Genomic DNA, 20,573 nt, shown 5'->3' with positions numbered 1-20,573 from the left:
CATCCCAACTTGTGGTGCGCCCGTGTGCTCATCGCGGGTTAGGGGCGTGGAAACACATTGTAGCAGGTCTAATTGAGATGATGAGTAACGAACCTGGCGGAATAACTGAGCTAATAGCCCCAACAGAGAACACTAGTGCTCTCGTCCATCGCTCAAGGTACTCAACACTTGACGGTGATGCCGGCGCAAGCAATGCAATTTGTAACGGGGGAGTCTCCATGGAGGAAACGGCATCCATTATCTGTTCAAACGAGTCATAAGTCACTACAAGGAGCACCTGTATCCGTTGTGCGGCCTCGATGGCCGTCGGGAATGCAGATTTTGACTGCCCTTCCCTCGGCAGAAGTTGAGAGAGTTCCGCATGGTAGGTATTGCCTATAAAAGGAGCGAGGCCCAGTTCCGACAGATGTTCCGATTCCAGGATCGGACTTGAGTGGCGTGCTCCAAATACGACTGAGAAGCTTTCCTTAAAAGCATCAACCTCTTCAGTTCGGATGAAAACGGCCGTCAACTTCTCCGGGAAAAAGGCATGTGGAAGTTGGAAACCAGCATAGATATCTTGCGTCAATCTACTGGCCAGGGCCCGTCCGTTATCGATAACTGCTAGGTTGCATGCTGATGCAGTGTTGTGGAAAGAACTGGATGGCAACGATAACAAGGCCGAGTATCGGTGAGGAGTTTCATCTGCAAGTAGGTGTGAAAGAGTGTTGGAAGATACACCACAAGGGCAACATGATCCACTTACCTAGAATGAGCAGCTGATCAACTTGGTTGAGGATGGCATCTTACAGATCTATCGCGGGAAGAATATGAACTGCCTGAGGATCCAAGTACTGACTCGCCTTTTCACTCAGAACAGCAAAAAATCGAGAGCATTTCGACTCAGTAGCCAGGATGACTGCGTTTCCGGCTGCGATGCACGACGCAAGCGGAGCAAGAGCATAGCGAAGCGGGTTTGCAGAGTTGGCCAAGATGAGCGAAACACCGACGGGAAGGCTTCGTGTCACAGCTGCCCCCGCTAGACTCTGCCTAGGCGGACTGGCGTTTGGTTTCAGGGTGTTGAGGTAGTGTCGAGCAAGGTCCTGGAGCAAAAGGGTATATTCGCGATCACACTCTCCTCACATGGTCAGTTTACCTCTGCAGCCGGCGTAACTGGTAACAAACCTTTGCCTAGGGCCGTAATCAGTTCCTCACGCGCATTAACAAGTAGCTGGTGCAGGCCATGCAACTGTTCCAGCCTCCATCTACTGTCTCGATACGTAGCAGTAGTCAAGAAGGCCGTCCGACAGGCGCGGGTTACTGATGATGTCGATTTCGAATTATCTGCCATGTTAATGGGTACGCAACGGAGCCCCGAGAGGAAGTTTGAAAAATGAACTCTACAGAAGAATGTACCTCTGCAGTAGCTGGTGCAGCTGGAATCTACCACAGAGCACAACCCCTTGTTTGTGCCCCTCAAGTATGCATAGGCTACTGTGTCCGGACGAAAACGTACGTACTTAGTGTCTTGTGGCTTCGGCACACTCTTTCGACCGGATGATCACACCAAGAAGGGTTTGGTTCAACACCCGTAAAATCCGAGTCAAGTAGATCACGGCTATGTCAAGCCGATAGCGCATATTCGCGGCCCTCCCTATTTTCCCCCTCTCTAAGGTGCCCAGTCTAATCAGACAATTTGATTTTGCGAAACCAAGCAATAGCAACAACAACAGTCCCGCTCTTCCAGCTTCACCACCGCGGCTTCAGAAGTCTTGGAAACCTCAATCATGACGTACTCGGCGAGCGAGCCTGAATCGACGTCATGTTCTCAAACCCCTGTGCTGTTCGCCTCGCACGGCACCCCCTTCACATACCTCAATGAGAGCCCGTCGACAGTTTGGTGGCAGGAAGTTGGTATACCCTTTCCCCGGCGGTGCTGCATCCACTTACCCGCATGCAGTTTGGGCGAGAGGCGTTGGCCCATGGTATCAAAGGGATTGTCTATGTTTGTTCACACTGGGTAGAAGAGGACGATCGGATTCGCGTGAGCACCGGAGAGCATCCACAAGTGACACATATGGAACTTGTGCCACGCCGGTACTGGGAAAACTACCCCATCAATGTCTCCCCCGAGCTAGGCCGAAGGGTAGTTTCAGTGCTCAAGGCTGCCGGCCTGCCAGATGTTGATGAAGACCCCAATGCGCAGTGGCAAGATGACACTCTTACACCTTCACGTTGGATGTTTCCAGAGGGAAACCCACCTGCAACCTGCGTCAGCATTAATGCCCGCTACGATCCCATCGTCCATATCAAACTAGGACGAGCGCTGCGTCCGCTAAGGAGCGAGGGCATCCTCATCGTGGGCTCCGGCGCAATTACCCACAATCTTTTCCGAGCCAGTTGGGCCCCTGTCCTACGAAGTGGATTGCGAACAGCCTACCACCCCAACTACAAGCCGGAAAAATGGGTGCTGGACTTTGAACGCGCAGTGCGCGACTCAATCATGTTTAACTCGGTATTTTGCAACACCCGAAATCCCCTCCAGATATCGCTGAATGACTGATGTTTAAATCGCTCTTAGGGTCCTCGCTTGGCGGGTGCGCTGGTAAGGCTGCTAGATCACCCTTGCTACAAGCTCGCGCATCCATCCGACGACCATTTCTATCCGCTGATCGTCATTGCTGGCGTCGTGTCGGGTGACGACGACACTGTGCATGGGCGGAAGATGGCAGAGTCATGGGATGTGGGCAATGTGTGCTCGTCGCAATATCTCTGGGGAAGCTGGTCGGGAGAGACGTAATAAACATGCTAGGGGCCCAGGCCACGTCTTGGTTGTGTGATCTAATAGCTGCAGGATTTTGCCGGTATACAGATAAACAAAATCAACTTTACTCACCTTTTTGCACTCTAAACAGACGCCTAAAAGAAAGAAAGATAGAAAAAAAACAGCAGACTATAGCGATCATCTAGCTGACACAGAGTTTTATTTTGTATAAACATTCCTACAGCCCGTAACGGAGATAAAAAGCGGTGCAGCTTTAGCTGTTATTCTGGCCGTTCCGGCCGTTCTGCCGTTCCAGCTGCTCTGGCTGTTCTAGCGTTCTAGCGTCTGTCATGTGACAAGGCCTGGCGCGTCTAGCCTAAGACGGAAATTTCTAACATCTTGGCACCTATAAGACGAATGATAGCAGAGCTTCTTAAGGCCAATAAGAATTGATTCTGCTGACAAAGTCTTGCATTATAAGCCCCTATGTAGTCACGTGATATGGAAGCACGTGACTGACTCCAATATGCAGCTAAAGCTGTAATAACTTTGACGCCGTATAGGCTTGTGGTTGTAGACATCATGTTTTTACTCTTACTTATATATTCTTACTTCTAGATTACATACCATAGGAAAAAAACAATTCTGCTCATCGTCTTGTTTCCCATAGCGCTGTGGGACTCAAGTCATGCTCAATTTCAGTAGTGCGCCGGTGCTAGGCCAGATTGAGCCTGTTCTGCAGGGCAGGGATGGCCTTGGATGCAGCTCTGAGGGGTGTTAATACAACAGCGCGATCGCCAGGACTGCACAGGCACAGGAGTTAGGAGCTGCAGGCTTTTGTCCGGCATACTGCAGGTGCAGACTCGCCTGTCTAACAAGGGACATCTTAGTAGACCAAGACAAGACTAAGCACTTAATTTAACTAGTACAGGGGTTAGCGGCTTCAGGTAGTAACCTATATTATACGCGTCTATGATCGCCAAGAAACAAATTCACCAGCATAGTCCCTGTTCTGCAAAAAGGTCACACGATCAAGATGAACAAGTCACGGATCACAAGAGAAAGAGAAAAGGCAAGAGGCGGAATTTGTAAAATACAAGTCCATTCGTCGTGAATGCTATGTTATATATATATACATATGTGAATAGATTTGCTGAGCAGGCAGCAAGTAAAGAAAAGAAGTAGATGCAGTGGTGTGTGTTTTTGTTCTTTGCTGTGAAGATGATGAGGCTCTCGAGAAACCAACAGGGAAGACATGATCCAAACATCATGGGTGTCGGCTAACTGTCATATGACCGTGATCCATGCACAAGAACGAGACGCTTAGTTGAAAGAGCGGGCGTGGCGGCGAGCGTTAGAGCTGCCAGCGGTGGTCTGGAGCCACTGGATGAACTGGCTGATGGTGAAGGTCTTGGGGAGAGAAGAGCCGTTGCCACCAGAAGGGGTCGAGGGAGTGTTGGGAGTGCTGGGAGCAGAGTTGCCACCGGAAGGAGTGGATGGCGCAGACTCCTCAACTGGGGAAGGAGAAGGAGCAGGAGCGGAGCCAGATCCAGAGCCAGAGCCAGAGCCAGAGCCGGAGCCAGAGCCAGAGCCAGAGCCAGAGCCAGAGCCAGAGCCAGAGCCAGAGCCGCTGGCGGGGGTGGCAGGTGCGCTGCCAGAAGCGCCGTTCCAGACAGGGGGACCGGGGATGGTGTAAGAGGTAGGGTTGTTGTAAATGTCAAACTTGACACCGGGGTCGGTAGCCTTGTAGGCCTTGGTCATGTCGACACCAGTGGCAGGGAGAGCAGTCTTTCCGCTGCCAGTGACCTTGATCTGACCGCAGCCGTTGTAGAACTGAGCCTTGCCAACGGCGGAAGCCTCGTGGAGACCAATCATCTCAGGGCGGATCCAGTAGCTACCGGCCTCGAGATCGGGGAGCTTGACGTTGATGATACCCTTGTTGTCGTAGAACCTGTCAACACCCCACTTGCCATTCTGAAGACCATCCTCCCAAATCTTGGTCCAGACGGCACCCTGACCCTTGGTGTCGGCCTTGGCGATGTAGACCATGACAGGGCCGTGGTGGGAGGGGGCAATTGGGTCCTCAGTGTCGCCAGAAGAAGACTGGGGGTCGTTGTGGTGCCACTGCATGCCAACAGTGGAGCCAGCGGCAACCTCGACCTCGTCGGAGGTAGCCTTGCCACCGTTGCAGATCATGGCAGTCGAGCTGACATCGAGGATGGGGTTGTTGCCGTTGGAGGGAGTCTGAACAGCAAAGTGGTGGCCTGCATCCTTTCCGCCAATGACGAAGCTCTGGAAGGTGGTGTGGGCAGCGGCGAGGTTGGCAGCAGCCAAAACAATAGCGGTTTTGGTGAACATGTTGGTGGTTGTAGTTGGTTGTTTTGTCGGAAAAAAGTCGAGAGTATCTTCCAAAGATAGAATGCAAAAGAACGAAAGACAGACGAATGGATCGAAAGTAGATACGAAAGAGTGTGGAATGTGTGTTCAGCGTCAAGCTTGATGATCTGGAAAGGACGATGGCCTGAGGACTTCTTATACTCGTGCCGCCCGTAGGGCGGATTCGCGCTCTGGCGGGTTTGGTGTGGTGGCCGACTGCATCCCGCCCAAGCCAGCGCCATGCAATCCAGGTCCGTGGATTGAAGCCAAGAATCTGTCAATCTATCCCGCGCCGGACTAACCCATAAAGGAAGTATTGTGTCGCTTACGCGCCGCCCAACATTCAATCGAGGTATCCCTCCGTTCCCGCGCCCCATAATATTTTTGGGGACTCATTACGCCTTGAATCGTGTGCCTGGAAGTGGCCTGCAGGAGATGCTGCGCCTGGCATGGCGGAAGCCTTGTGGAGCGCACGAACCCATCTGAACTGTTGAAGCCTCTCCGCTAGGTCTATGCATTGGCGTTTGGCGAAACATCGGAACCGCCGAAACAGAGTTTCAATTCATGCCTTGTCATGTTGGCCGTTCAGTGTTTGCTTTTGGCCGTTGTCTGTTTGCCGACAGAGATGCACATTCCTCCCTTTGACTGACCGTCAGCCCGCCCATGTGTCAGGCATTCTCTTTCCCTTTCATCCCTCGTCCCACTACGATTCCTGCACAATAATGCTCATTCCGACCGTCGAATCATCTGGAATATACACTAACAAGCGAAAGTGGCCATGATCCACGGCGGGCGGTGGGGGGTCATTCCACTCTGCGCTGGGTTCCTCTGGCGGCGACATGAAACGGTATCCCGGTGGGGCTGATTGCAGTCTGTGCCTGCCAAGTTCATGGGCGATGTTTCGAGCCAAGCGAGCTTCATAAAAACGGCGTAGTCCAATCCGGGCCAGGCCCCTTGGGTTTGTGACGTTGTTTTTGTTTCGTATTGAAAGATTTTATAGCCACCGGCTGTCAAGGTGGGAACAGGAGCGCTGTCGTGCTGTTTTGTGTTGCTCGGCCAATAAATCCACTGTTCTCGGCATGATGCGTAAAGCAAAGAAGCACTAACGGAGTAGAGGATTCGATTCATGATGATCGTTTCCGGCTAGTAGTCGTTGGCGTCCAGTGTGCAAGCGCCGCCCTGCCATATGCCTGAATTCTGTCTTTGGGGGTTCGTCCACCTTTATGTATGTACTTGGAGATGGCTCAAATCAGCTCAATCTCTCTCAATGAATGCAACTCATCGCGACTGTAGGGATTCGCTGGTAGCGCAAGACGACTTCTACATACTTGACATTGTCGTGCTCGGCGTCGTATCTCTGGGCGTAAGCCCCATTGCCAACGGGTGTTGCATCTTTGCGACTCGCGCACTATAGGAAGCTTGGCTCAGGATATCTCGGATGGAAGAGACATACAGTCCGCCTTTCGTACACCGTCTCGTCACGTTGAGCACATCGCGACGATCGCTCGCGCAATGTCCGTGCCTAGGGGATGTACCCTGGTCAGACACCGTAAGCGTCGCTTAAATTTGTCAAGAATAAAAGGGCGACAACGGCAACCGACATGGACAGTTTCTCGCTCAACCTCGGTGCCGCCCCCTCCTTCCGACTGGTCGCTGTAGCTTGTCCATCAGACCTACTCGCCCGCGCAGTTGCTCCAGACTCATTGGTGGTGCTGCGAGTTGTAGTAGCTGGGAACAATGCGGTGGTAGTGCTGCGGCCTGCACTCCCATATGTCAATGCCGTTGCACTATCTGCGAGGCCAATCGTAGTTCCGTCGACGGTGATTGTGCCCCCAGGCGTCAATGTTTCCCCTCCTATGACAAAGGTTGTACCGTCACCAGACATGGCAGTGTAGGTGTTGGTACCAATTGTCAACAAGGGTGGGTTTGTAACTACAGGTTGAGCCTGAGGCGAAATAGAGCTCGTCTGTCCATTAATCACCAGCGCTGTAGCTCCAGGGGCAAGTGAGATGGTTGTTCCCGACACGACAATCGAACCACCAGCGGTCAGTAGTATCGAGCCGATTAGATAGGCAGTCCCGGTACCAGGCAATGGCCTGAATGTGACATCTCCAACGGTCAAGGGAGGTGCTGTGATTTGTGCAGGAGCGGCATTCGTCAATGTGGATTTCACGCCGTCAATTACCACGAATGAGGCAGATGATGCCAGTGACAACGTCGTACCAGAAACCGTAATCTCAGGACCCCCAGGAACAAGGGTCTGACCACCGACCACGAATGATGGTCCTGTCGGCTGTGGAAGAGCACTAAACACACTATCGCCTATCTTGATTGTGGGCGTTGGAAAAGCCGGCCCGGTTTGTGTTATTATCGTCGAAGGTACCCCGTTGACAACCACCACACTTCCAGATGACTCCAGTGAGAGTGTAGTCCCAGAGACGGTGACGACTGCCCCACCTGGAATTAAGGTTTGGTCAGATATAACAAATGTAGGAGCCAAGTTGAGCTTGTCTGGAGTAGTCTGTGCTGATATGGTCGAGCCGCCGAATACGAGATGTGGTGCTTTGGCTGTAGTTTGCGCCAATGCAGGATCCACGGCCAAGACTTGGGTAGATCCGCCAATGACGACAAATGATGCCAAGGGAGCAAGACTGACGATTGTGCCATCGATGGTGGCAACACCGCCTGGAGTCAAAGTTTGTCCGGGAGCAACCAAAAACTGAGTGGCAGCGTTGGGCGTTAGTGTAGATGATCCAACCGTCAAGACGGGCGGCGCAGGTGGAGGGACTTGAGGGAGTAGGCTCGTCTCGCCGCCGATGATAATAGCCGTAGCTGAAGGTGCTAGAGAGACAGGTGTCCCACCTCCTACGGTGACAGGAGGTCCTCCTAGACGCAGCGTTTGTGAGCCAACCACAACTTCGGATGAAGGGCCAACCACCACAGGGCTTGCTCCAATTGTACCCACAGTGACTGATGCGGCGCCACGTGCCCGCGTTGTAGAGGGTAAATCAGCATGGTCGGTGGGTTTGAACTCGGCATTTGGGATATCCCAATCGGCAACGGTAAGTGGAAGAGGCTTCGAGGAGCGGGTGCCCAAGTCGTTTACAAGAACCGGGGGATCCTCAAACCCAAGGACAGATGACTCAAAGTGGATGATGAATGGATCGAGCAGCGGCCGATTCAGATAGTATAGATCGACAATAATGAGAACCGTCACAGTAGCTTGGAGCTGACCCGCAACACACCCCGAATACGGCACTTGCTCAAGGAAACCTTTTGGTAGTGGCCCAGTAGCAGTGTCTTTTTCTTCAAGGCCATCTACCCAATAAGGATAGGCCTGCGCCGAGGGGAGCTGTACTTGTTCAGTTTTGTTACCGTTGGCAACCTCGTAAGCAGTAAAGTAGACGAATGGCGTTGCCGATGTCTCAACTTGAGTGATGTTTGGAGCCAGTGTGACGGCAATTGTTGCTGATGGGAAGGAATCTGGGTAGTAGACGTCGTATAATCGAGCGTCCGTGGCTGGGATGACGCCTTCCGGTGGAAACGGCGAGTATCCTGATGATCGGTAGACGATGGATGTTGTAGCCGCAGTGGGCTTTCCTGTATACGGTTCGCAATTTGTCAAAGTGAAGTCGTATTCGGCGTAATACGAGTAGGAGTATGTACAGGCAAAATCGGACTCCAGGGCACTAGCTGCGTCAAACGTAGCGGTGTTTGGCACAAGCGTGAGTGAATTGGCATCGCTAAAATTCAGTGCTGAACTCGTCATTGTTGCGATCAGGTGGCTGTAGGTTGGTGCGAACCAGTAGTTGAGGCTTGCGCTGGGTATGTTGATGGTGCATGATGCGTTTGAGGGGGCGGATACCGCCTGTCCAGAGGATTGGGGGGCCTCATATTCGCTAGATGTCCGCGTAGCAGAGCTGTAAACACTCTGTAGTCCGGTTCCTGGCAGAGGAGCGATGGGTGTGCTTGTAGCGATTGTTGGCGCGGGTACAGACAGAGGCGTCGTGGAAATGGCGTTGGAATATGGGGCTTTATGGCTTTGTTAGCACGCTGCGCAACGCCCTCAGGCTCATTGAGGTTCGTAGTTACCCGTCTCGTTGACGCCACCGCGACGATGGAAAACGGCACCCGCAGCACATGAAACCAAGCATAACGTGACAAGCGAGCGATATGAAGACATGTCTGTTGTAGAGCGGCGCTCACCCTGACAGCCTCTGCAAAGCGAACGTCGCGACGTCCAAGTCGCCCGGGAAAATGGTGGACATGCAAGAGCGCAGGAACAATCTGGATGGGCGGGTCCAGGGCATTTTGGGCCCTATCGGCGGGCCCGTGTAAAGGCTGTCCAAGGCCATAACATGCATGACCGGCGGAAGATGGGCGCGGGAGCTAGACGGCGCAAAGTCCGATATTGGCTTGCCAGTAAAGTGCTTTTGCCGTCCAGCCTCGGACTGGCCAGCTGGGAGTGGTTTGGCCGCCCGCGCAAAAAAGCAGCAGAGGGCCAATCAGACGGGTGTGGTTCGCATAACATGACAGATGTGGCCATGGCCAGGTCGAATGAGGCAGGCGTCCAGATGCAGGCCTCGCTTTGCCCTGCTCCTGAAGTGTGGGGATCCAGGCACTGGCTGGGGGCATGAACGGTGGCTTTTGCGTGGGCGAGGGCTGCGAGTCAGGGCCGTACCATAAAGTAGTGGACATCCCTTGCTGTTTGTTGCGGCTTGCCATGACGCCCAGCATTGCGAAGGCCCTTATCTGTCGTTGTTGGCGGAGATGACGGCGCCACGTCTGGAGAATGCAGGCGGGATGCAGAGGCAGCCAGGTATGGAGGGCACTATGCCGTCGAAGCACACGTCGCCGGCTGCTTGCTTGCTGCTTGAACTTCTGCCGCGTTGAGCATGCCGATCACATGGGGCTTTTGGGGCAGGCGTACCGAACCCTCGCTCGGAAAAAACAAAGCAGTGGGCGAGTGGGTCGCACGAGGGACATTTCAGGATCGACGGGTGCTGGTGACTGCTGCATGTTTGCGATACGGTCGGGGGGTGGGGTTGGAGGATGGAGGGTGGAGGGGGCTCCAAAGAGGCTGTCTGGAAGCGTGCAGCGCCTCCGCCAGCATGTCTCGACGACGCCTCGGCGCGCCCAGGCCCACCGCCCGCGACTGGCTAAGTGCTGTACGGACGGAAGACGAGCTGTGTCTGGCTGTGTCGACGTACAAGTGGCACGAGGGGTCGGTCGGATGCCTCAGTGCCGCACCCCACGGCACTCATCTGGCTTCATTAATGATGCTGCGGGAAAATGCCGGCTGAAAGCGACGGGAGGGGCATGGCCGTGTCACGGCGTGGGAGTACAGGCCTCGATTCGTCAAGGCACCACCATGGAACGAGGGAGGCGTACACCCGCAGCCTCGCAACGGGGGAGCGAGACGAAGCCTGCCATGGCAGGTCAAGACGGACGGCGAGCGCGGTCGACGTTGGAACAGAGATGCCGCGGCCGTGGCAAATGGGGGCAAACTCTATTAGAGCCGCTCTGTGCAATATATCCCTTGGCCCTGCTCGGCGGAGAGCGCCCGGGTTCGGGCCATCCTGGGTCAACTCGCGCTCTGCGTATCTCACCCTCTCTCTCTCTTCCTCGCTCTCGCTCTCGCTCTCGCTCTCGCGCTCTTCGGCCCTCTCCTTCACCTCCCCTCGTGGCGCAGGCGGGGACAGACAATGTCGCTCAGTGATGCTGCTCGCTGCTCCTCGTCGTGGTTGAGTGGCTCTCCTCGCACCCCCCGACCACTCGCTTAGTCACGGAACATGATCCCTCTGCGAAGCCGTCCGGGCTTCGTCTCAACAACATGCGCCCTCGTCGCCGCCGCCTCGCTCGTACTCGCGCCCAGTCCTGCCGCCGGATATGTCCAGCAAAACATCACCAATACGCCCAACTTCGAGCTCCTGCACGGCATTGCGTCGATACCGGCACCCGTCTCGATCCCACCCGACCAGAGCTGGATGGGCATTGATGGCGCATGGAACACCTTTACTCTCCAGATAGGAGACCCTGGGCAGAACGTGCGAGTCCTGGTCTCCACCGCTAGTCAGCAAATCTGGGCCATCAATCCCCTGGCCTGCACTGTCAACAGTACCGACCCCACCACAGGCAGCATCACCAACGTCAACGTCCTCAACCACGACTGCGAGGCAAGCCGGGGCTTCCTGTACAACGACACCAGCTCTCGCACGTGGCAGGAGAAGGGGTATTACCAGCTCTGGATAGAGAAGAACCTGGGCCTGGTCGGCAATGGCTTGTACGGCTTTGACTCGGTGGGTCTTGGGATGCGAGGGGACAACGGTCCGTTTGTCAAAAATACGACAATCGGCACCCTGGTCACTCCCAACTTCTGGCTTGGCCATATTGGCGTGCATCCCAAGCCTACCAATTTTTCGGCCTTTGAAGATCCCACGCCGAGTTACCTCATGGACCTTTTCCAACAAAAGAGCATCCCCAGCCTAGCTTTTGGCTACACGGCAGGCGCCCAGTACCGTAAGGCGGCCTCTCCGCGTAAGCTAACCATCACTGACACGTGCTTGCAGGCTCACAAACCATTCTTGGCAGTCTCACGCTTGGCGGCTACGATGCCTCCCGTCTCATTCCGAATGAGCTGACCTTCATCTTTGCGCCTGACAATGAACGTGACCTGGTCGTGGGCGTTGTGGGCCTTAGCGCAAAAACATCCAAGCAGAACAACATTGACCTCTTGAAACGCAACGATGTCACCATGTTCATCGATTCGACCGTGGCCGAGCTGTATCTCCCAGTTGAGATATGCCAAGCCTTTGAGGAGGCGTTTGGATTGCGGTATGACGAGGCCACAGATCTCTACCTTGTGGACAACAACCTTCACCAGAGTCTCCTCGCACAGAATCCCAGCATCACTTTTACCCTTGGCCAGCAATTCCGCACACAAGCAACTGTAGCAATCACCTTGCCCTATGCCGCCTTTGACTTGGAGGCGTCCCCGCCCTACAGAGGACTAGAAAAAAAGACAAAATTCTTCCCCATCCGACGAGCCAACGAGTCGAGCGAGTGGGTGCTAGGGAGGACGTTTCTGCAAGAGGCCTATCTGACTGTGGACTGGGAGCGCGAAAACTTTACCGTGTCAGCCATTGACTGGACATTTGGCGAAGCGCCAGATATACTCCCAATTGTCTCGCCCGATTATTCCGTCCCAGAGACCACACCTGTTGCTAAAGGAGAGGGGTCCTCTTTGTCTTCCGCTGCAGTCATTGGTATTGCTGTCGGAGGAGGGTTTTTCTTTGCGCTGACCCTATGCGCCACTGGATGGTGGTTTTGGCGTCGGCGGCAGCAGCGCAACCTAAAGGCCATGGAGGCCAAATACGAAGCCGAAGTCGCGGCAGCTGCAGCTAGGAAGATGGATCCGCCCAAGTCGGCAGAGAACCCACCCTCGACAATACGAAGCAGTGCGGACGGAAAAACGGTGTTTCTCAAAGCCGAATTACCGGGCGATTCTTCTCTGCACCACCAAGCAGGTTCGAGCATGCAGGACAAGGGCGCCATGACGGTCATAGAGGCCGACGGCACAGAACGGCAAGTCTACGAGATGCCTGGTGACATGCCGGTGCCACACGAGGCCGACGGGCGGCAGCTGTCAGAAAAAGAATCCATGGTAGTGCGCGAAAGGATATACAACGGGGTGGATCCCAGTGGAGCGCCAGAAGTGGCGGCGACAGCGCAGGGCAGTCCACGCAGACCGGTGCCCGTGTCGCCATGCGAAGTTTCGATTGTCAGTGGCCCGCTGCCCCAAGGCAACGTGTCGCCCGTCAGCCCGCGGTCGCCGCGAGACGGAGCGTTCCTGGAGGCGTCAGACACATTTTTCCAGCCGCCGCCGCCGTTGTACCGGGTGCACGAGGGCCGGCGCACCGAGGCGGACAACGCTCCACTCTCACCCATCTCATCGTTGAAAGGGTCCACGGACGCGTCGCGACGGCGGTTTTCTTACGAGTCATGAGCCTGCAAAGCGGGCATCTAGCGACATACATCACGACTGGCGTTTACTTTGTTTGGCATGATTGGCAGGGCTTTTGGTGCTTGGCGACACGCCGCCCCTGCTGGCAGCCAGGGACATGGCGTTTGGATTCTGGTACTGGTACTGGTGCTGTGCTTTGATACCCGTGATTCCTGCATGCGGAATGCGGAACACGCACATAGACGGCGGGCGGACCTGCGGGAGTGGCGATGGAGACGACTTTTTTTTTATTTTATACTTTTGTGTTTTTGCTTGGTTGCATCTGGCTTGCATATACCCTTGGTTGATGGTTTGTACCTAGATGGCGCGCTCAGCAGCGTGCGTAGCAGAGTGAGCAGCGTCATGGTAATCCACTTGATACGTGAAGCGGTCCATGCGCTTACGAAGACGCCCCTGTCTATCTCTGCCAGTGATGCTCTCCATCTCTTCTCGCTGCCGGCGACACCGGGGCCGCCGGCAGTCCGGACACGGGACGGGCTGAGCTGGGTCGGTACACGTGGATGGGAGGGGGTGGCCACCAGGGCGACGGGCGGTGCGACGGGGCCTTGGGGCGGGATGGAAGGATGGAAGGATGGCAGGGCAGAAGGGCAGAGGCTGATAGTGTAGATGCAGATGCAGCGGCGGCGGCGGCGGCGGCAGGGCGGGCGGAGCGGTCTGAAGGCGGCGGCCAAGTGGTGCGCCTTGCCTGTTGCAGGTAGGCCGAACCCCTCGTCAGCTCTGCGACTGGACACCAACCCCACCATGCCCTCACGGCGAAGGCGAAGGGGGGCACAGCACGACCGCCTTTCTGCATCGTCACTTTGTCAATCGCTTGCCTGCTGCTTCACCCACAGCCTGCGCCCTCTGCCCGCCCTCACCGTCCCAGCATCCTCCCCCATCAGCCCGCCTGCGTCTCTGCACAGCCGCCGCCGCTCCCGCCCCGCTTTGTTCGCAGCACCAGGCTGTCGTCACATTGGCCGCGCGCCTAGCCTGGGGCCATATCTTCTGCCCGCCGCCTGCCTGCTTCCTTGGTTGCCTTGCCCTTTGCGCCCCATCTCGCACGCCTCTGCCTTGTTGCCCCCCCAGGCTCTTCGTCCTCTCGCTCTTCCTCCTTGTGCATTCTTTTTCTTTTGGCCGTCCCTAGCCTTGCCCCCCGCCCCGCCCCGCCAGCCAGCCAGCCAGCCATCGCAATGGGCGACCTCGCAAACCGCAAAGTGTTCAAGGTACAGCCAGACGGGCCCGCCACGGCATTCCCAGCACGCGTGCTCACGGCCTGCAGGTGTTCAACCAGGAGTTCATCGTCGACGAGCGTTACAATGTAACAAAGGAGCTGGGACAGGGTGCCTACGGCATCGTCTGGTGCGCCGCCACCAGCGACACGATGCACCTCCCCTCATGCTGATTGTGTCCTGCAGTGCGGCTACCAACAACCAGACGGGCGAGGGCGTCGCCATCAAAAAGGTCACCAACGTCTTCAGCAAGAAGATCCTGGCCAAGCGTGCCCTGCGCGAAATCAAGCTGCTCCAACACTTCAGAGGTACACGCACCTGCCTCCGCCCGTCGTAACCATGCTAACACCTTGCAGGACATCGCAATGTGAGACAGCCCCACCACGACACTGCGTTTCCCCCCCAAGCCGTCGCAACCCGATACTAAACCCCGTCGCACAGATAACATGTCTCTACGACATGGACATTCCCCGCCCCGACAACTTCAACGAGTGCTACCTCTACGAGGGTACGGCCCGCCCTCGCCTGGTCGCATGATACCGTGCTGACGTTGGAGCAGAGCTCATGGAATGCGACCTGGCTGCCATTATCCGATCCGGCCAGCCCTTGACCGACGCTCACTTCCAGTCCTTCATCTACCAGATCCTGTGCGGCCTCAAGTACATCCACTCGGCAAACGTCCTGCACCGTGATCTCAAGCCCGGCAACCTGCTCGTCAACGCCGACTGCGAACTCAAGATCTGCGACTTTGGGCTGGCCAGGGGCTTTTCCATGGACCCTGAGGAAAATGCGGGGTACATGACCGAGTATGTCGCCACCCGATGGTACAGAGCCCCTGAAATCATGTTGAGCTTCCAGAGCTACACAAAAGCCAGTAAGTGCTGTCATCCGTCCCAACTATATATACATGTCAGAGCCTTGAGTAGTAGTCGTAGCACGCGGGCGACCTTGGCGCCGCTACAGACTTAGGGTCTGTGCCACTACCAAACAATCCCCACTTGACCACTCCACACTTTGGGCGCAGGCTAACCCTGCATAGTCGATGTTTGGTCGGTAGGATGCATTCTCGCAGAGCTGCTGGGAGGCAAGCCTTTCTTCAAGGGCCGCGACTACGTCGACCAGCTCAACCAGATCTTGCACTACCTGGGAACACCAAACGAAGAGACTTTGTCGCGCATTGGCTCTCCTCGTGCCCAGGACTACGTCCGAAACCTGCCATACATGCAAAAGATTTCCTTCCAATCGCTCTTCCGAAACGCAAACCCCGATGCGCTCGACCTGCTAGACCGCATGCTTGCCTTTGACCCCTCCAGCCGTATCTCAGTCGAAGAGGCCCTCGAACACCGGTACCTGCAGATCTGGCACGACGCGTCCGACGAGCCTTCGTGCCCAACAACTTTCGACTTCCAGTTTGAAGTCGTCGAAGAAATTCCAGAAATGAAGCGCATGATTTTGGACGAGGTCAGCCGCTTCCGCCAGATGGTCCGCGTTCAGCCCGGTGCGGGCGCCGCTGCAGGCCAGGCCCCTCAGGTCCCGATACCCAACAACTACGATCGCACAGGCTATGAAGAGCCGAGGCCGCAGGAGGCGTTCAACCAGGGCGGGTGGAATGGCAGTGACTTGGAGCGCGATCTGCAGGGGTTGGACGGCCGAATGCGATGATTGGAATCGGATCAGGTAATCTTGGACAAAAGCTATTTTCGCCAGCTCGACCATGTAGGTGTGGGAATGATTTGGGTACTCCCAGCCCGTATGTAATTTCTCGTCGTATGCAAACATTTATTCATGCACATGGAAACGTGGATAGCTTGGCGATACGCCAATGCAGATACTACGTGGGTGGAATGCTACAGTATTCAAGCTTTCTGCACAGCATCCAGGACGTCTGCTTCCAAACACTGCAGCAGGTCTGGTGCTTCTCCCTTGTATCTAAACAACTTTTCAGCCCTCTCAGCCCTTGTACGAGAGTTGCTAGCGAAGAGATATCTCGCCAGCTTAGGAAAGCCAGGAAGGTTTGCCATGGAGTCGAGTTGCTCGAGGGTGATTTGAACAGGCTCTGCATCCTCAATGAGTCCATGTCTCTTCAGTATGTCTCCCGTTACCTTGGCAAACTCCAATTGCGAGTGCTCCTGGGTACTAGCAAAGTAATACCCGTTCGCATTGAAGTACCGCTCCGTCTCCTTTCCCGCAACCGCAGCCCCGACAACACGCATATAAAGCCGCATCAAATCATCAATATGCACCCAGCTCCTCGTGTTCGTCCCCTCGGCATGATAAAACACCCTCTTCCCCATGGCCGCCGACAAGGCCTCCTTCACAAACACGGGTACCAGCGCACTCTGCCGCTTTCCAAGCCCTTTGCCGGGACCATAGATATCAGGCGGACACATGACGGCCACGTGAATCTTGTTGCCGCCATACTTTTCCACCGTCTCGTGCAGAATGGTTTCCGTGTTGCGATGCAGCGCCGCAGCAGGCAATTGCTTGATTTCGCCCAACGACGAGATATCACTCCAGACCTTGGGGTTTTGCACTCCTAGATACGTTTCTTCAGCCCAGTCCGACACGATGCCCGTGCCAGACAAATGGATCAGGTACCCCGGCGTGGCACGCCTGAGCAGCCCCGTCATCAGCGCTTGCAGGCTGGGCTCGTGGTCCGAGTCCCCGTTGTGCAAGACTACATCTGCGTTTTCGGCGGCCGACGCGAGTATATCCGTGCTTGTGTAGTCGCCTTGCAGCACGCGGACGTTGGGGTAGCTTGAGGCGAGTGTGGCGGGCGGGGTGCGCCGTAGCAGAATGGTGATGGTGGCGTTGGGGTAGGCGGTTGCGAGCGTGTGCAGGACGGAGCCCCCGATGTAGCCTGTGCCTCCTGTTCTGTGGTATGGTGAGTTGGGAGAGGGGAAGAGGGAGAGGAGGCGTACAGGAAGAAGCTGGGGGACATGGTGGATCAACAGATGGAGATGAAGTATCAATGTGAATAAGACTCTAGAATATGACTGTTTTGCAGCGGCACATCCACAAGCTCTATATATACACAGAAAGTTTTTCAATCTGAGATGATGCTGTTGTAATGGATTCACTCTAACTACTGCTACTACTACTACTACTCCACTTTGATTGGTAATACGGGTTCTTGGCTTATTATGCGATTGCCAGAGGTAAATCGGCTATATGGAGATTATTTTTTGTTGGTATCTGGGGCGGTTTGTAAATGTGTTTGACGCTAAAACACACACACCGTTTTTTGTTTGGCTACTTGCAGTGGTTCTCGATCTGTGTGCTGCATCCTCCATGCCTACTTATCGCGTGCAAAGTCTGGGCATACTTAATACTTTACTAATTTTTTCTCTGGAATACACTACGAGTTGCATAGTATGCTGCTAATTCACCACTATAATCCCGATATTCAATTGGCCTGTAAGGTCTCTGTTCTTCGTAGACGGTGCAGATGTGATATCACGTCGTGCACGTCGCGCCTCGGCAGGTCCGTGCACCAACCAGGGTCCATTAGCGCAGTAACTTTTTCGATGCTCAGAGGTTTGGCTTGCGCTCAAGCCGAACTTTTTCGTCTCGTTCTTCCACCCCCAAACCACCCCCACGATTTGCAGTATGTCGCCCGCCGCAGTCGAGTCGAGCAACAAGAGGAAGCGGTCCCACAAGAGCAAGAAGGGCGCAGAGGCAGTAGCCGCGCCGGCGCATAATGGCGTAGAGAAGGCGCGCAAAAAGGCACGCAAGGCAAAGGAAGCCGAAGATGAGGTAGAGACTCGCGCTGTTGAGGATGCGTCTGCGGAGGTGGCAAGCGACGAGGAGGAAGTCGAAGATGCATCTGAATCCAAGAAAGACGCTGCGCAGGCGACTGCTTCGAAAGACGCCGAGGGCGAAGACGAGGTTGACGACGACGACGACAGCAAGCTTGCGGACCTTCCTTCTGGCAGCAACGCTCTCGACCTCCCCTCTGGCACCACAATGCCAACGCCGAACCCCGTTCGTTTCGATGAGCTCAACCTTTCTGAGCGTACGATGAGCGCCATCAAGGAAATGGGCTTTGAGAAGATGACGGAGATCCAGCAAAAAGCAATTCCGCCGCTTCTTTCGGGTAGAGACGTGCTCGGTGCGGCCAAGACAGGCAGTGGAAAAACACTTGCGTTTCTCATACCCGCCGTTGAGATGCTTTCGCAGCTGCGATTCAAGCCGCGCAACGGCACTGGTGTGATTGTGGTGAGCCCGACGCGAGAATTGGCGCTCCAAATCTTTGGTGTGGCGCGCGAGCTCATGGCAAGCCACAGCCAGACGTTTGGTATTCTGATTGGAGGTGCGAACCGCAGCGCAGAGGCCGAGAAGCTGCGCAAAGGACTGAACCTCATCATTGCCACGCCTGGGCGGCTCCTGGATCACCTGCACAATACCCAGGGCTTTGTGTTCAAGAACTTGCGTTCGTTGATCATTGACGAAGCAGACCGGATATTGGAAGTTGGATTCGAGGATGAAATGGTAAGGTTATGCGCAGATTGTGTGCGTGAGGCTTGTGCTAATTCCCCGACAGAGGTCCATCATCAAGATTTTGCCTACCGAGCGTCAGACCATGTTGTTCTCGGCTACGCAAACGACAAAGGTGGAAGATCTGGCCAGGATATCGCTCAAGCCAGGACCTCTATACATCAACGTGGACCACCGAGCCGAACACAGCACTGTGCAGGGGTTGGAACAGGGCTATGTTTTGTGTGATTCAGACACGCGATTCAGGTTGCTGTTCAGCTTTTTGAAGAAACGGTATGTTGGTGTGGATATTGATGCATTGACTTTTACTAACGCTACACAGTATGTACTAGTCCTTCTGGATGCGGTTTTGTAAATCAAGCGCGTACTAATTGACGTGTGCAGATCAAAAGAAGAAGGTCATTGTCTTCCTGTCTTCGTGCGCATCGGTCGACTTTTACAGCGAACTTCTCAACTACATCGACTTACCGGTGCTTGGTCTGCACGGCAAGCTCAAGCAGCAAACACGCACCAACCGGTTCTTCGAGTTTGTGAATGCGCAGAGCGGTACGCTTATCTGCACCGACGTTGCAGCACGGGGTCTCGACATTCCTGAGGTTGATTGGGTGATCCAGTTCGATGTAGGTATACTTTAGTGGGCAGCTCAACTGCAAGCTAACACTGCAAGCCTCCGGATGATCCGCGCGACTACATTCACCGAGTCGGACGAACAGCGCGAGGAGCCAATGGCAAGGGCAGGAGTCTGATGTTCCTGCTGCCGTCCGAGGTTGGATTCTTGAAGCTGCTGAAAGAAAACCGGGTGCCGCTGGTTGAGGTGAGTGGTGGAGGGAGCGAATAGCGAGGGCTGTATTGACATTTGGTGCAGTTTGAGCTTCCCAGCAACAAGATTCTGAACATCCAGAGCCAGCTTGAGGCTTTGATGTAAGTGTTGGCAAGGTGGCCAAGCGGGCATGCAGGCGAAGCTAATTGTGGAGCAGATCGAAGAATTACTACCTCAACAAGAGCGCTAAGGACGGGTACCGGTCGTACCTCCAGTCGTATGCGAGTCACAGCTTACGTTCGGTGTTTGATGTGCATAAGCTAGACCTTGTCAAAGTGTAAGATGCGGTGCATATTGAAGATTGTAGTCGGGCCGGGGGCTAACGACGTCATTAGGGCCAAGAGCTTTGGGTTTTCGACGGCACCGCGCATCGACATCAGCCTTGGGGCGAGCCTGAGCCGCGACAAGAAGGTCGAGGGGCGGCGAGCGTACGGCAGCCAGCCGCAGCAGGCGCGGCGGCCGATGAAGCACGGAAAGAGGTTTTAGAGGGGGCGGCTAGGGAGGAGTGGCGGGCAGAGGGTATGGACGGGCGTTTGGCGTACCAAAATATGTACTAGGCCCTGCGGGCACTGGCTAGGGAATGATGATTGCACGTGCCACTTTGCAGCGCGACTCGTCGAGCATAGATGATTCCTTGGAGTGCGTGGTTTGTTGAGAGGGCGGTTGGACGGGGTCCATGTGACGGGGGACGGGTAGGCGTGAGCTTGTCTGGCGTGTATAGATACGTACGTGTGGACAGGGTCGAGGCTGGGGTTGGGCCTCTTCACGGGGACCAGCTTTGGCATGCAGGGGCACGATGGGCAGCATCACACACACACTCTCTCTCTCTCTCTCACACACACACACACACACACACACATGACGGCACAGCAGCGGCAGCGGCAGCCAGTGAGGTTGGGCGCGTGG

General features: G+C 55.2%; 7 protein-coding genes across 7 annotated transcripts; 3 read left to right on the top strand and 4 right to left on the bottom strand.

The window, feature by feature from the left end:
- Positions 1–785: 785 nt before the first annotated feature.
- Positions 786–1,330, bottom strand: SETTUDRAFT_27863 (uncharacterized protein; the record flags this gene model as incomplete). The annotated part of the gene is made up of 2 exons (XM_008026165.1): positions 786–1,114; positions 1,165–1,330. The coding sequence occupies 2 exons, from the start codon at positions 1,328–1,330 to the stop codon at positions 786–788; spliced, it is 495 nt and encodes a 164-aa protein (XP_008024356.1).
- A 436-nt stretch (positions 1,331–1,766) lies between these two features.
- Positions 1,767–2,853, top strand: SETTUDRAFT_150031 (uncharacterized protein; the record flags this gene model as incomplete). The annotated part of the gene is made up of 3 exons (XM_008026251.1): positions 1,767–1,889; positions 1,940–2,494; positions 2,561–2,853. 3 exons carry the CDS (start codon positions 1,767–1,769, stop codon positions 2,777–2,779), a joined length of 897 nt encoding a protein of 298 aa, XP_008024442.1. The 3' UTR covers positions 2,780–2,853.
- A 1,213-nt stretch (positions 2,854–4,066) lies between these two features.
- Positions 4,067–5,101, bottom strand: SETTUDRAFT_27861 (glycoside hydrolase family 61 protein; the record flags this gene model as incomplete). Its single annotated transcript, XM_008026164.1, has 1 exon — positions 4,067–5,101. One exon carries the CDS (start codon positions 5,099–5,101, stop codon positions 4,067–4,069), a length of 1,035 nt encoding a protein of 344 aa, XP_008024355.1.
- Positions 5,102–6,271: 1,170 nt separating this feature from the next.
- On the bottom strand, positions 6,272–9,302 carry SETTUDRAFT_47080 (uncharacterized protein; the record flags this gene model as incomplete). Its single annotated transcript, XM_008026199.1, has 2 exons — positions 6,272–9,151; positions 9,212–9,302. The coding sequence occupies 2 exons, from the start codon at positions 9,300–9,302 to the stop codon at positions 6,660–6,662; spliced, it is 2,583 nt and encodes an 860-aa protein (XP_008024390.1). The 3' UTR covers positions 6,272–6,659.
- A 1,609-nt stretch (positions 9,303–10,911) lies between these two features.
- Positions 10,912–13,521, top strand: SETTUDRAFT_150024 (uncharacterized protein; the record flags this gene model as incomplete). Its single annotated transcript, XM_008026250.1, has 2 exons — positions 10,912–11,638; positions 11,689–13,521. The coding sequence occupies 2 exons, from the start codon at positions 10,912–10,914 to the stop codon at positions 13,122–13,124; spliced, it is 2,163 nt and encodes a 720-aa protein (XP_008024441.1). The 3' UTR covers positions 13,125–13,521.
- Positions 13,522–13,539: 18 nt separating this feature from the next.
- On the bottom strand, positions 13,540–13,935 carry SETTUDRAFT_39048 (uncharacterized protein; the record flags this gene model as incomplete). Its single annotated transcript, XM_008026182.1, has 1 exon — positions 13,540–13,935. One exon carries the CDS (start codon positions 13,933–13,935, stop codon positions 13,540–13,542), a length of 396 nt encoding a protein of 131 aa, XP_008024373.1.
- A 376-nt stretch (positions 13,936–14,311) lies between these two features.
- On the top strand, positions 14,312–20,153 carry SETTUDRAFT_160827 (uncharacterized protein; the record flags this gene model as incomplete). Its single annotated transcript, XM_008026249.1, has 13 exons — positions 14,312–14,344; positions 14,401–14,480; positions 14,537–14,683; positions 14,758–14,858; positions 14,910–15,224; positions 15,390–15,990; positions 17,959–18,841; positions 18,894–19,128; positions 19,232–19,467; positions 19,515–19,661; positions 19,713–19,768; positions 19,825–19,944; positions 20,003–20,153. The coding sequence occupies 13 exons, from the start codon at positions 14,312–14,314 to the stop codon at positions 20,151–20,153; spliced, it is 3,105 nt and encodes a 1,034-aa protein (XP_008024440.1).
- Between the last annotated feature and the right edge of the window lie 420 nt (positions 20,154–20,573).

The sequence above is a fragment of the Exserohilum turcica genome, assembly GCF_000359705.1.
Source record: "Exserohilum turcica Et28A unplaced genomic scaffold SETTUscaffold_17, whole genome shotgun sequence".
NCBI lineage: Eukaryota > Fungi > Ascomycota > Dothideomycetes > Pleosporales > Pleosporaceae > Exserohilum > Exserohilum turcicum.
The sequence above is the reverse complement of the archived record's forward strand: the minus strand, read 5'-3'. Positions and strand labels throughout refer to the sequence as shown.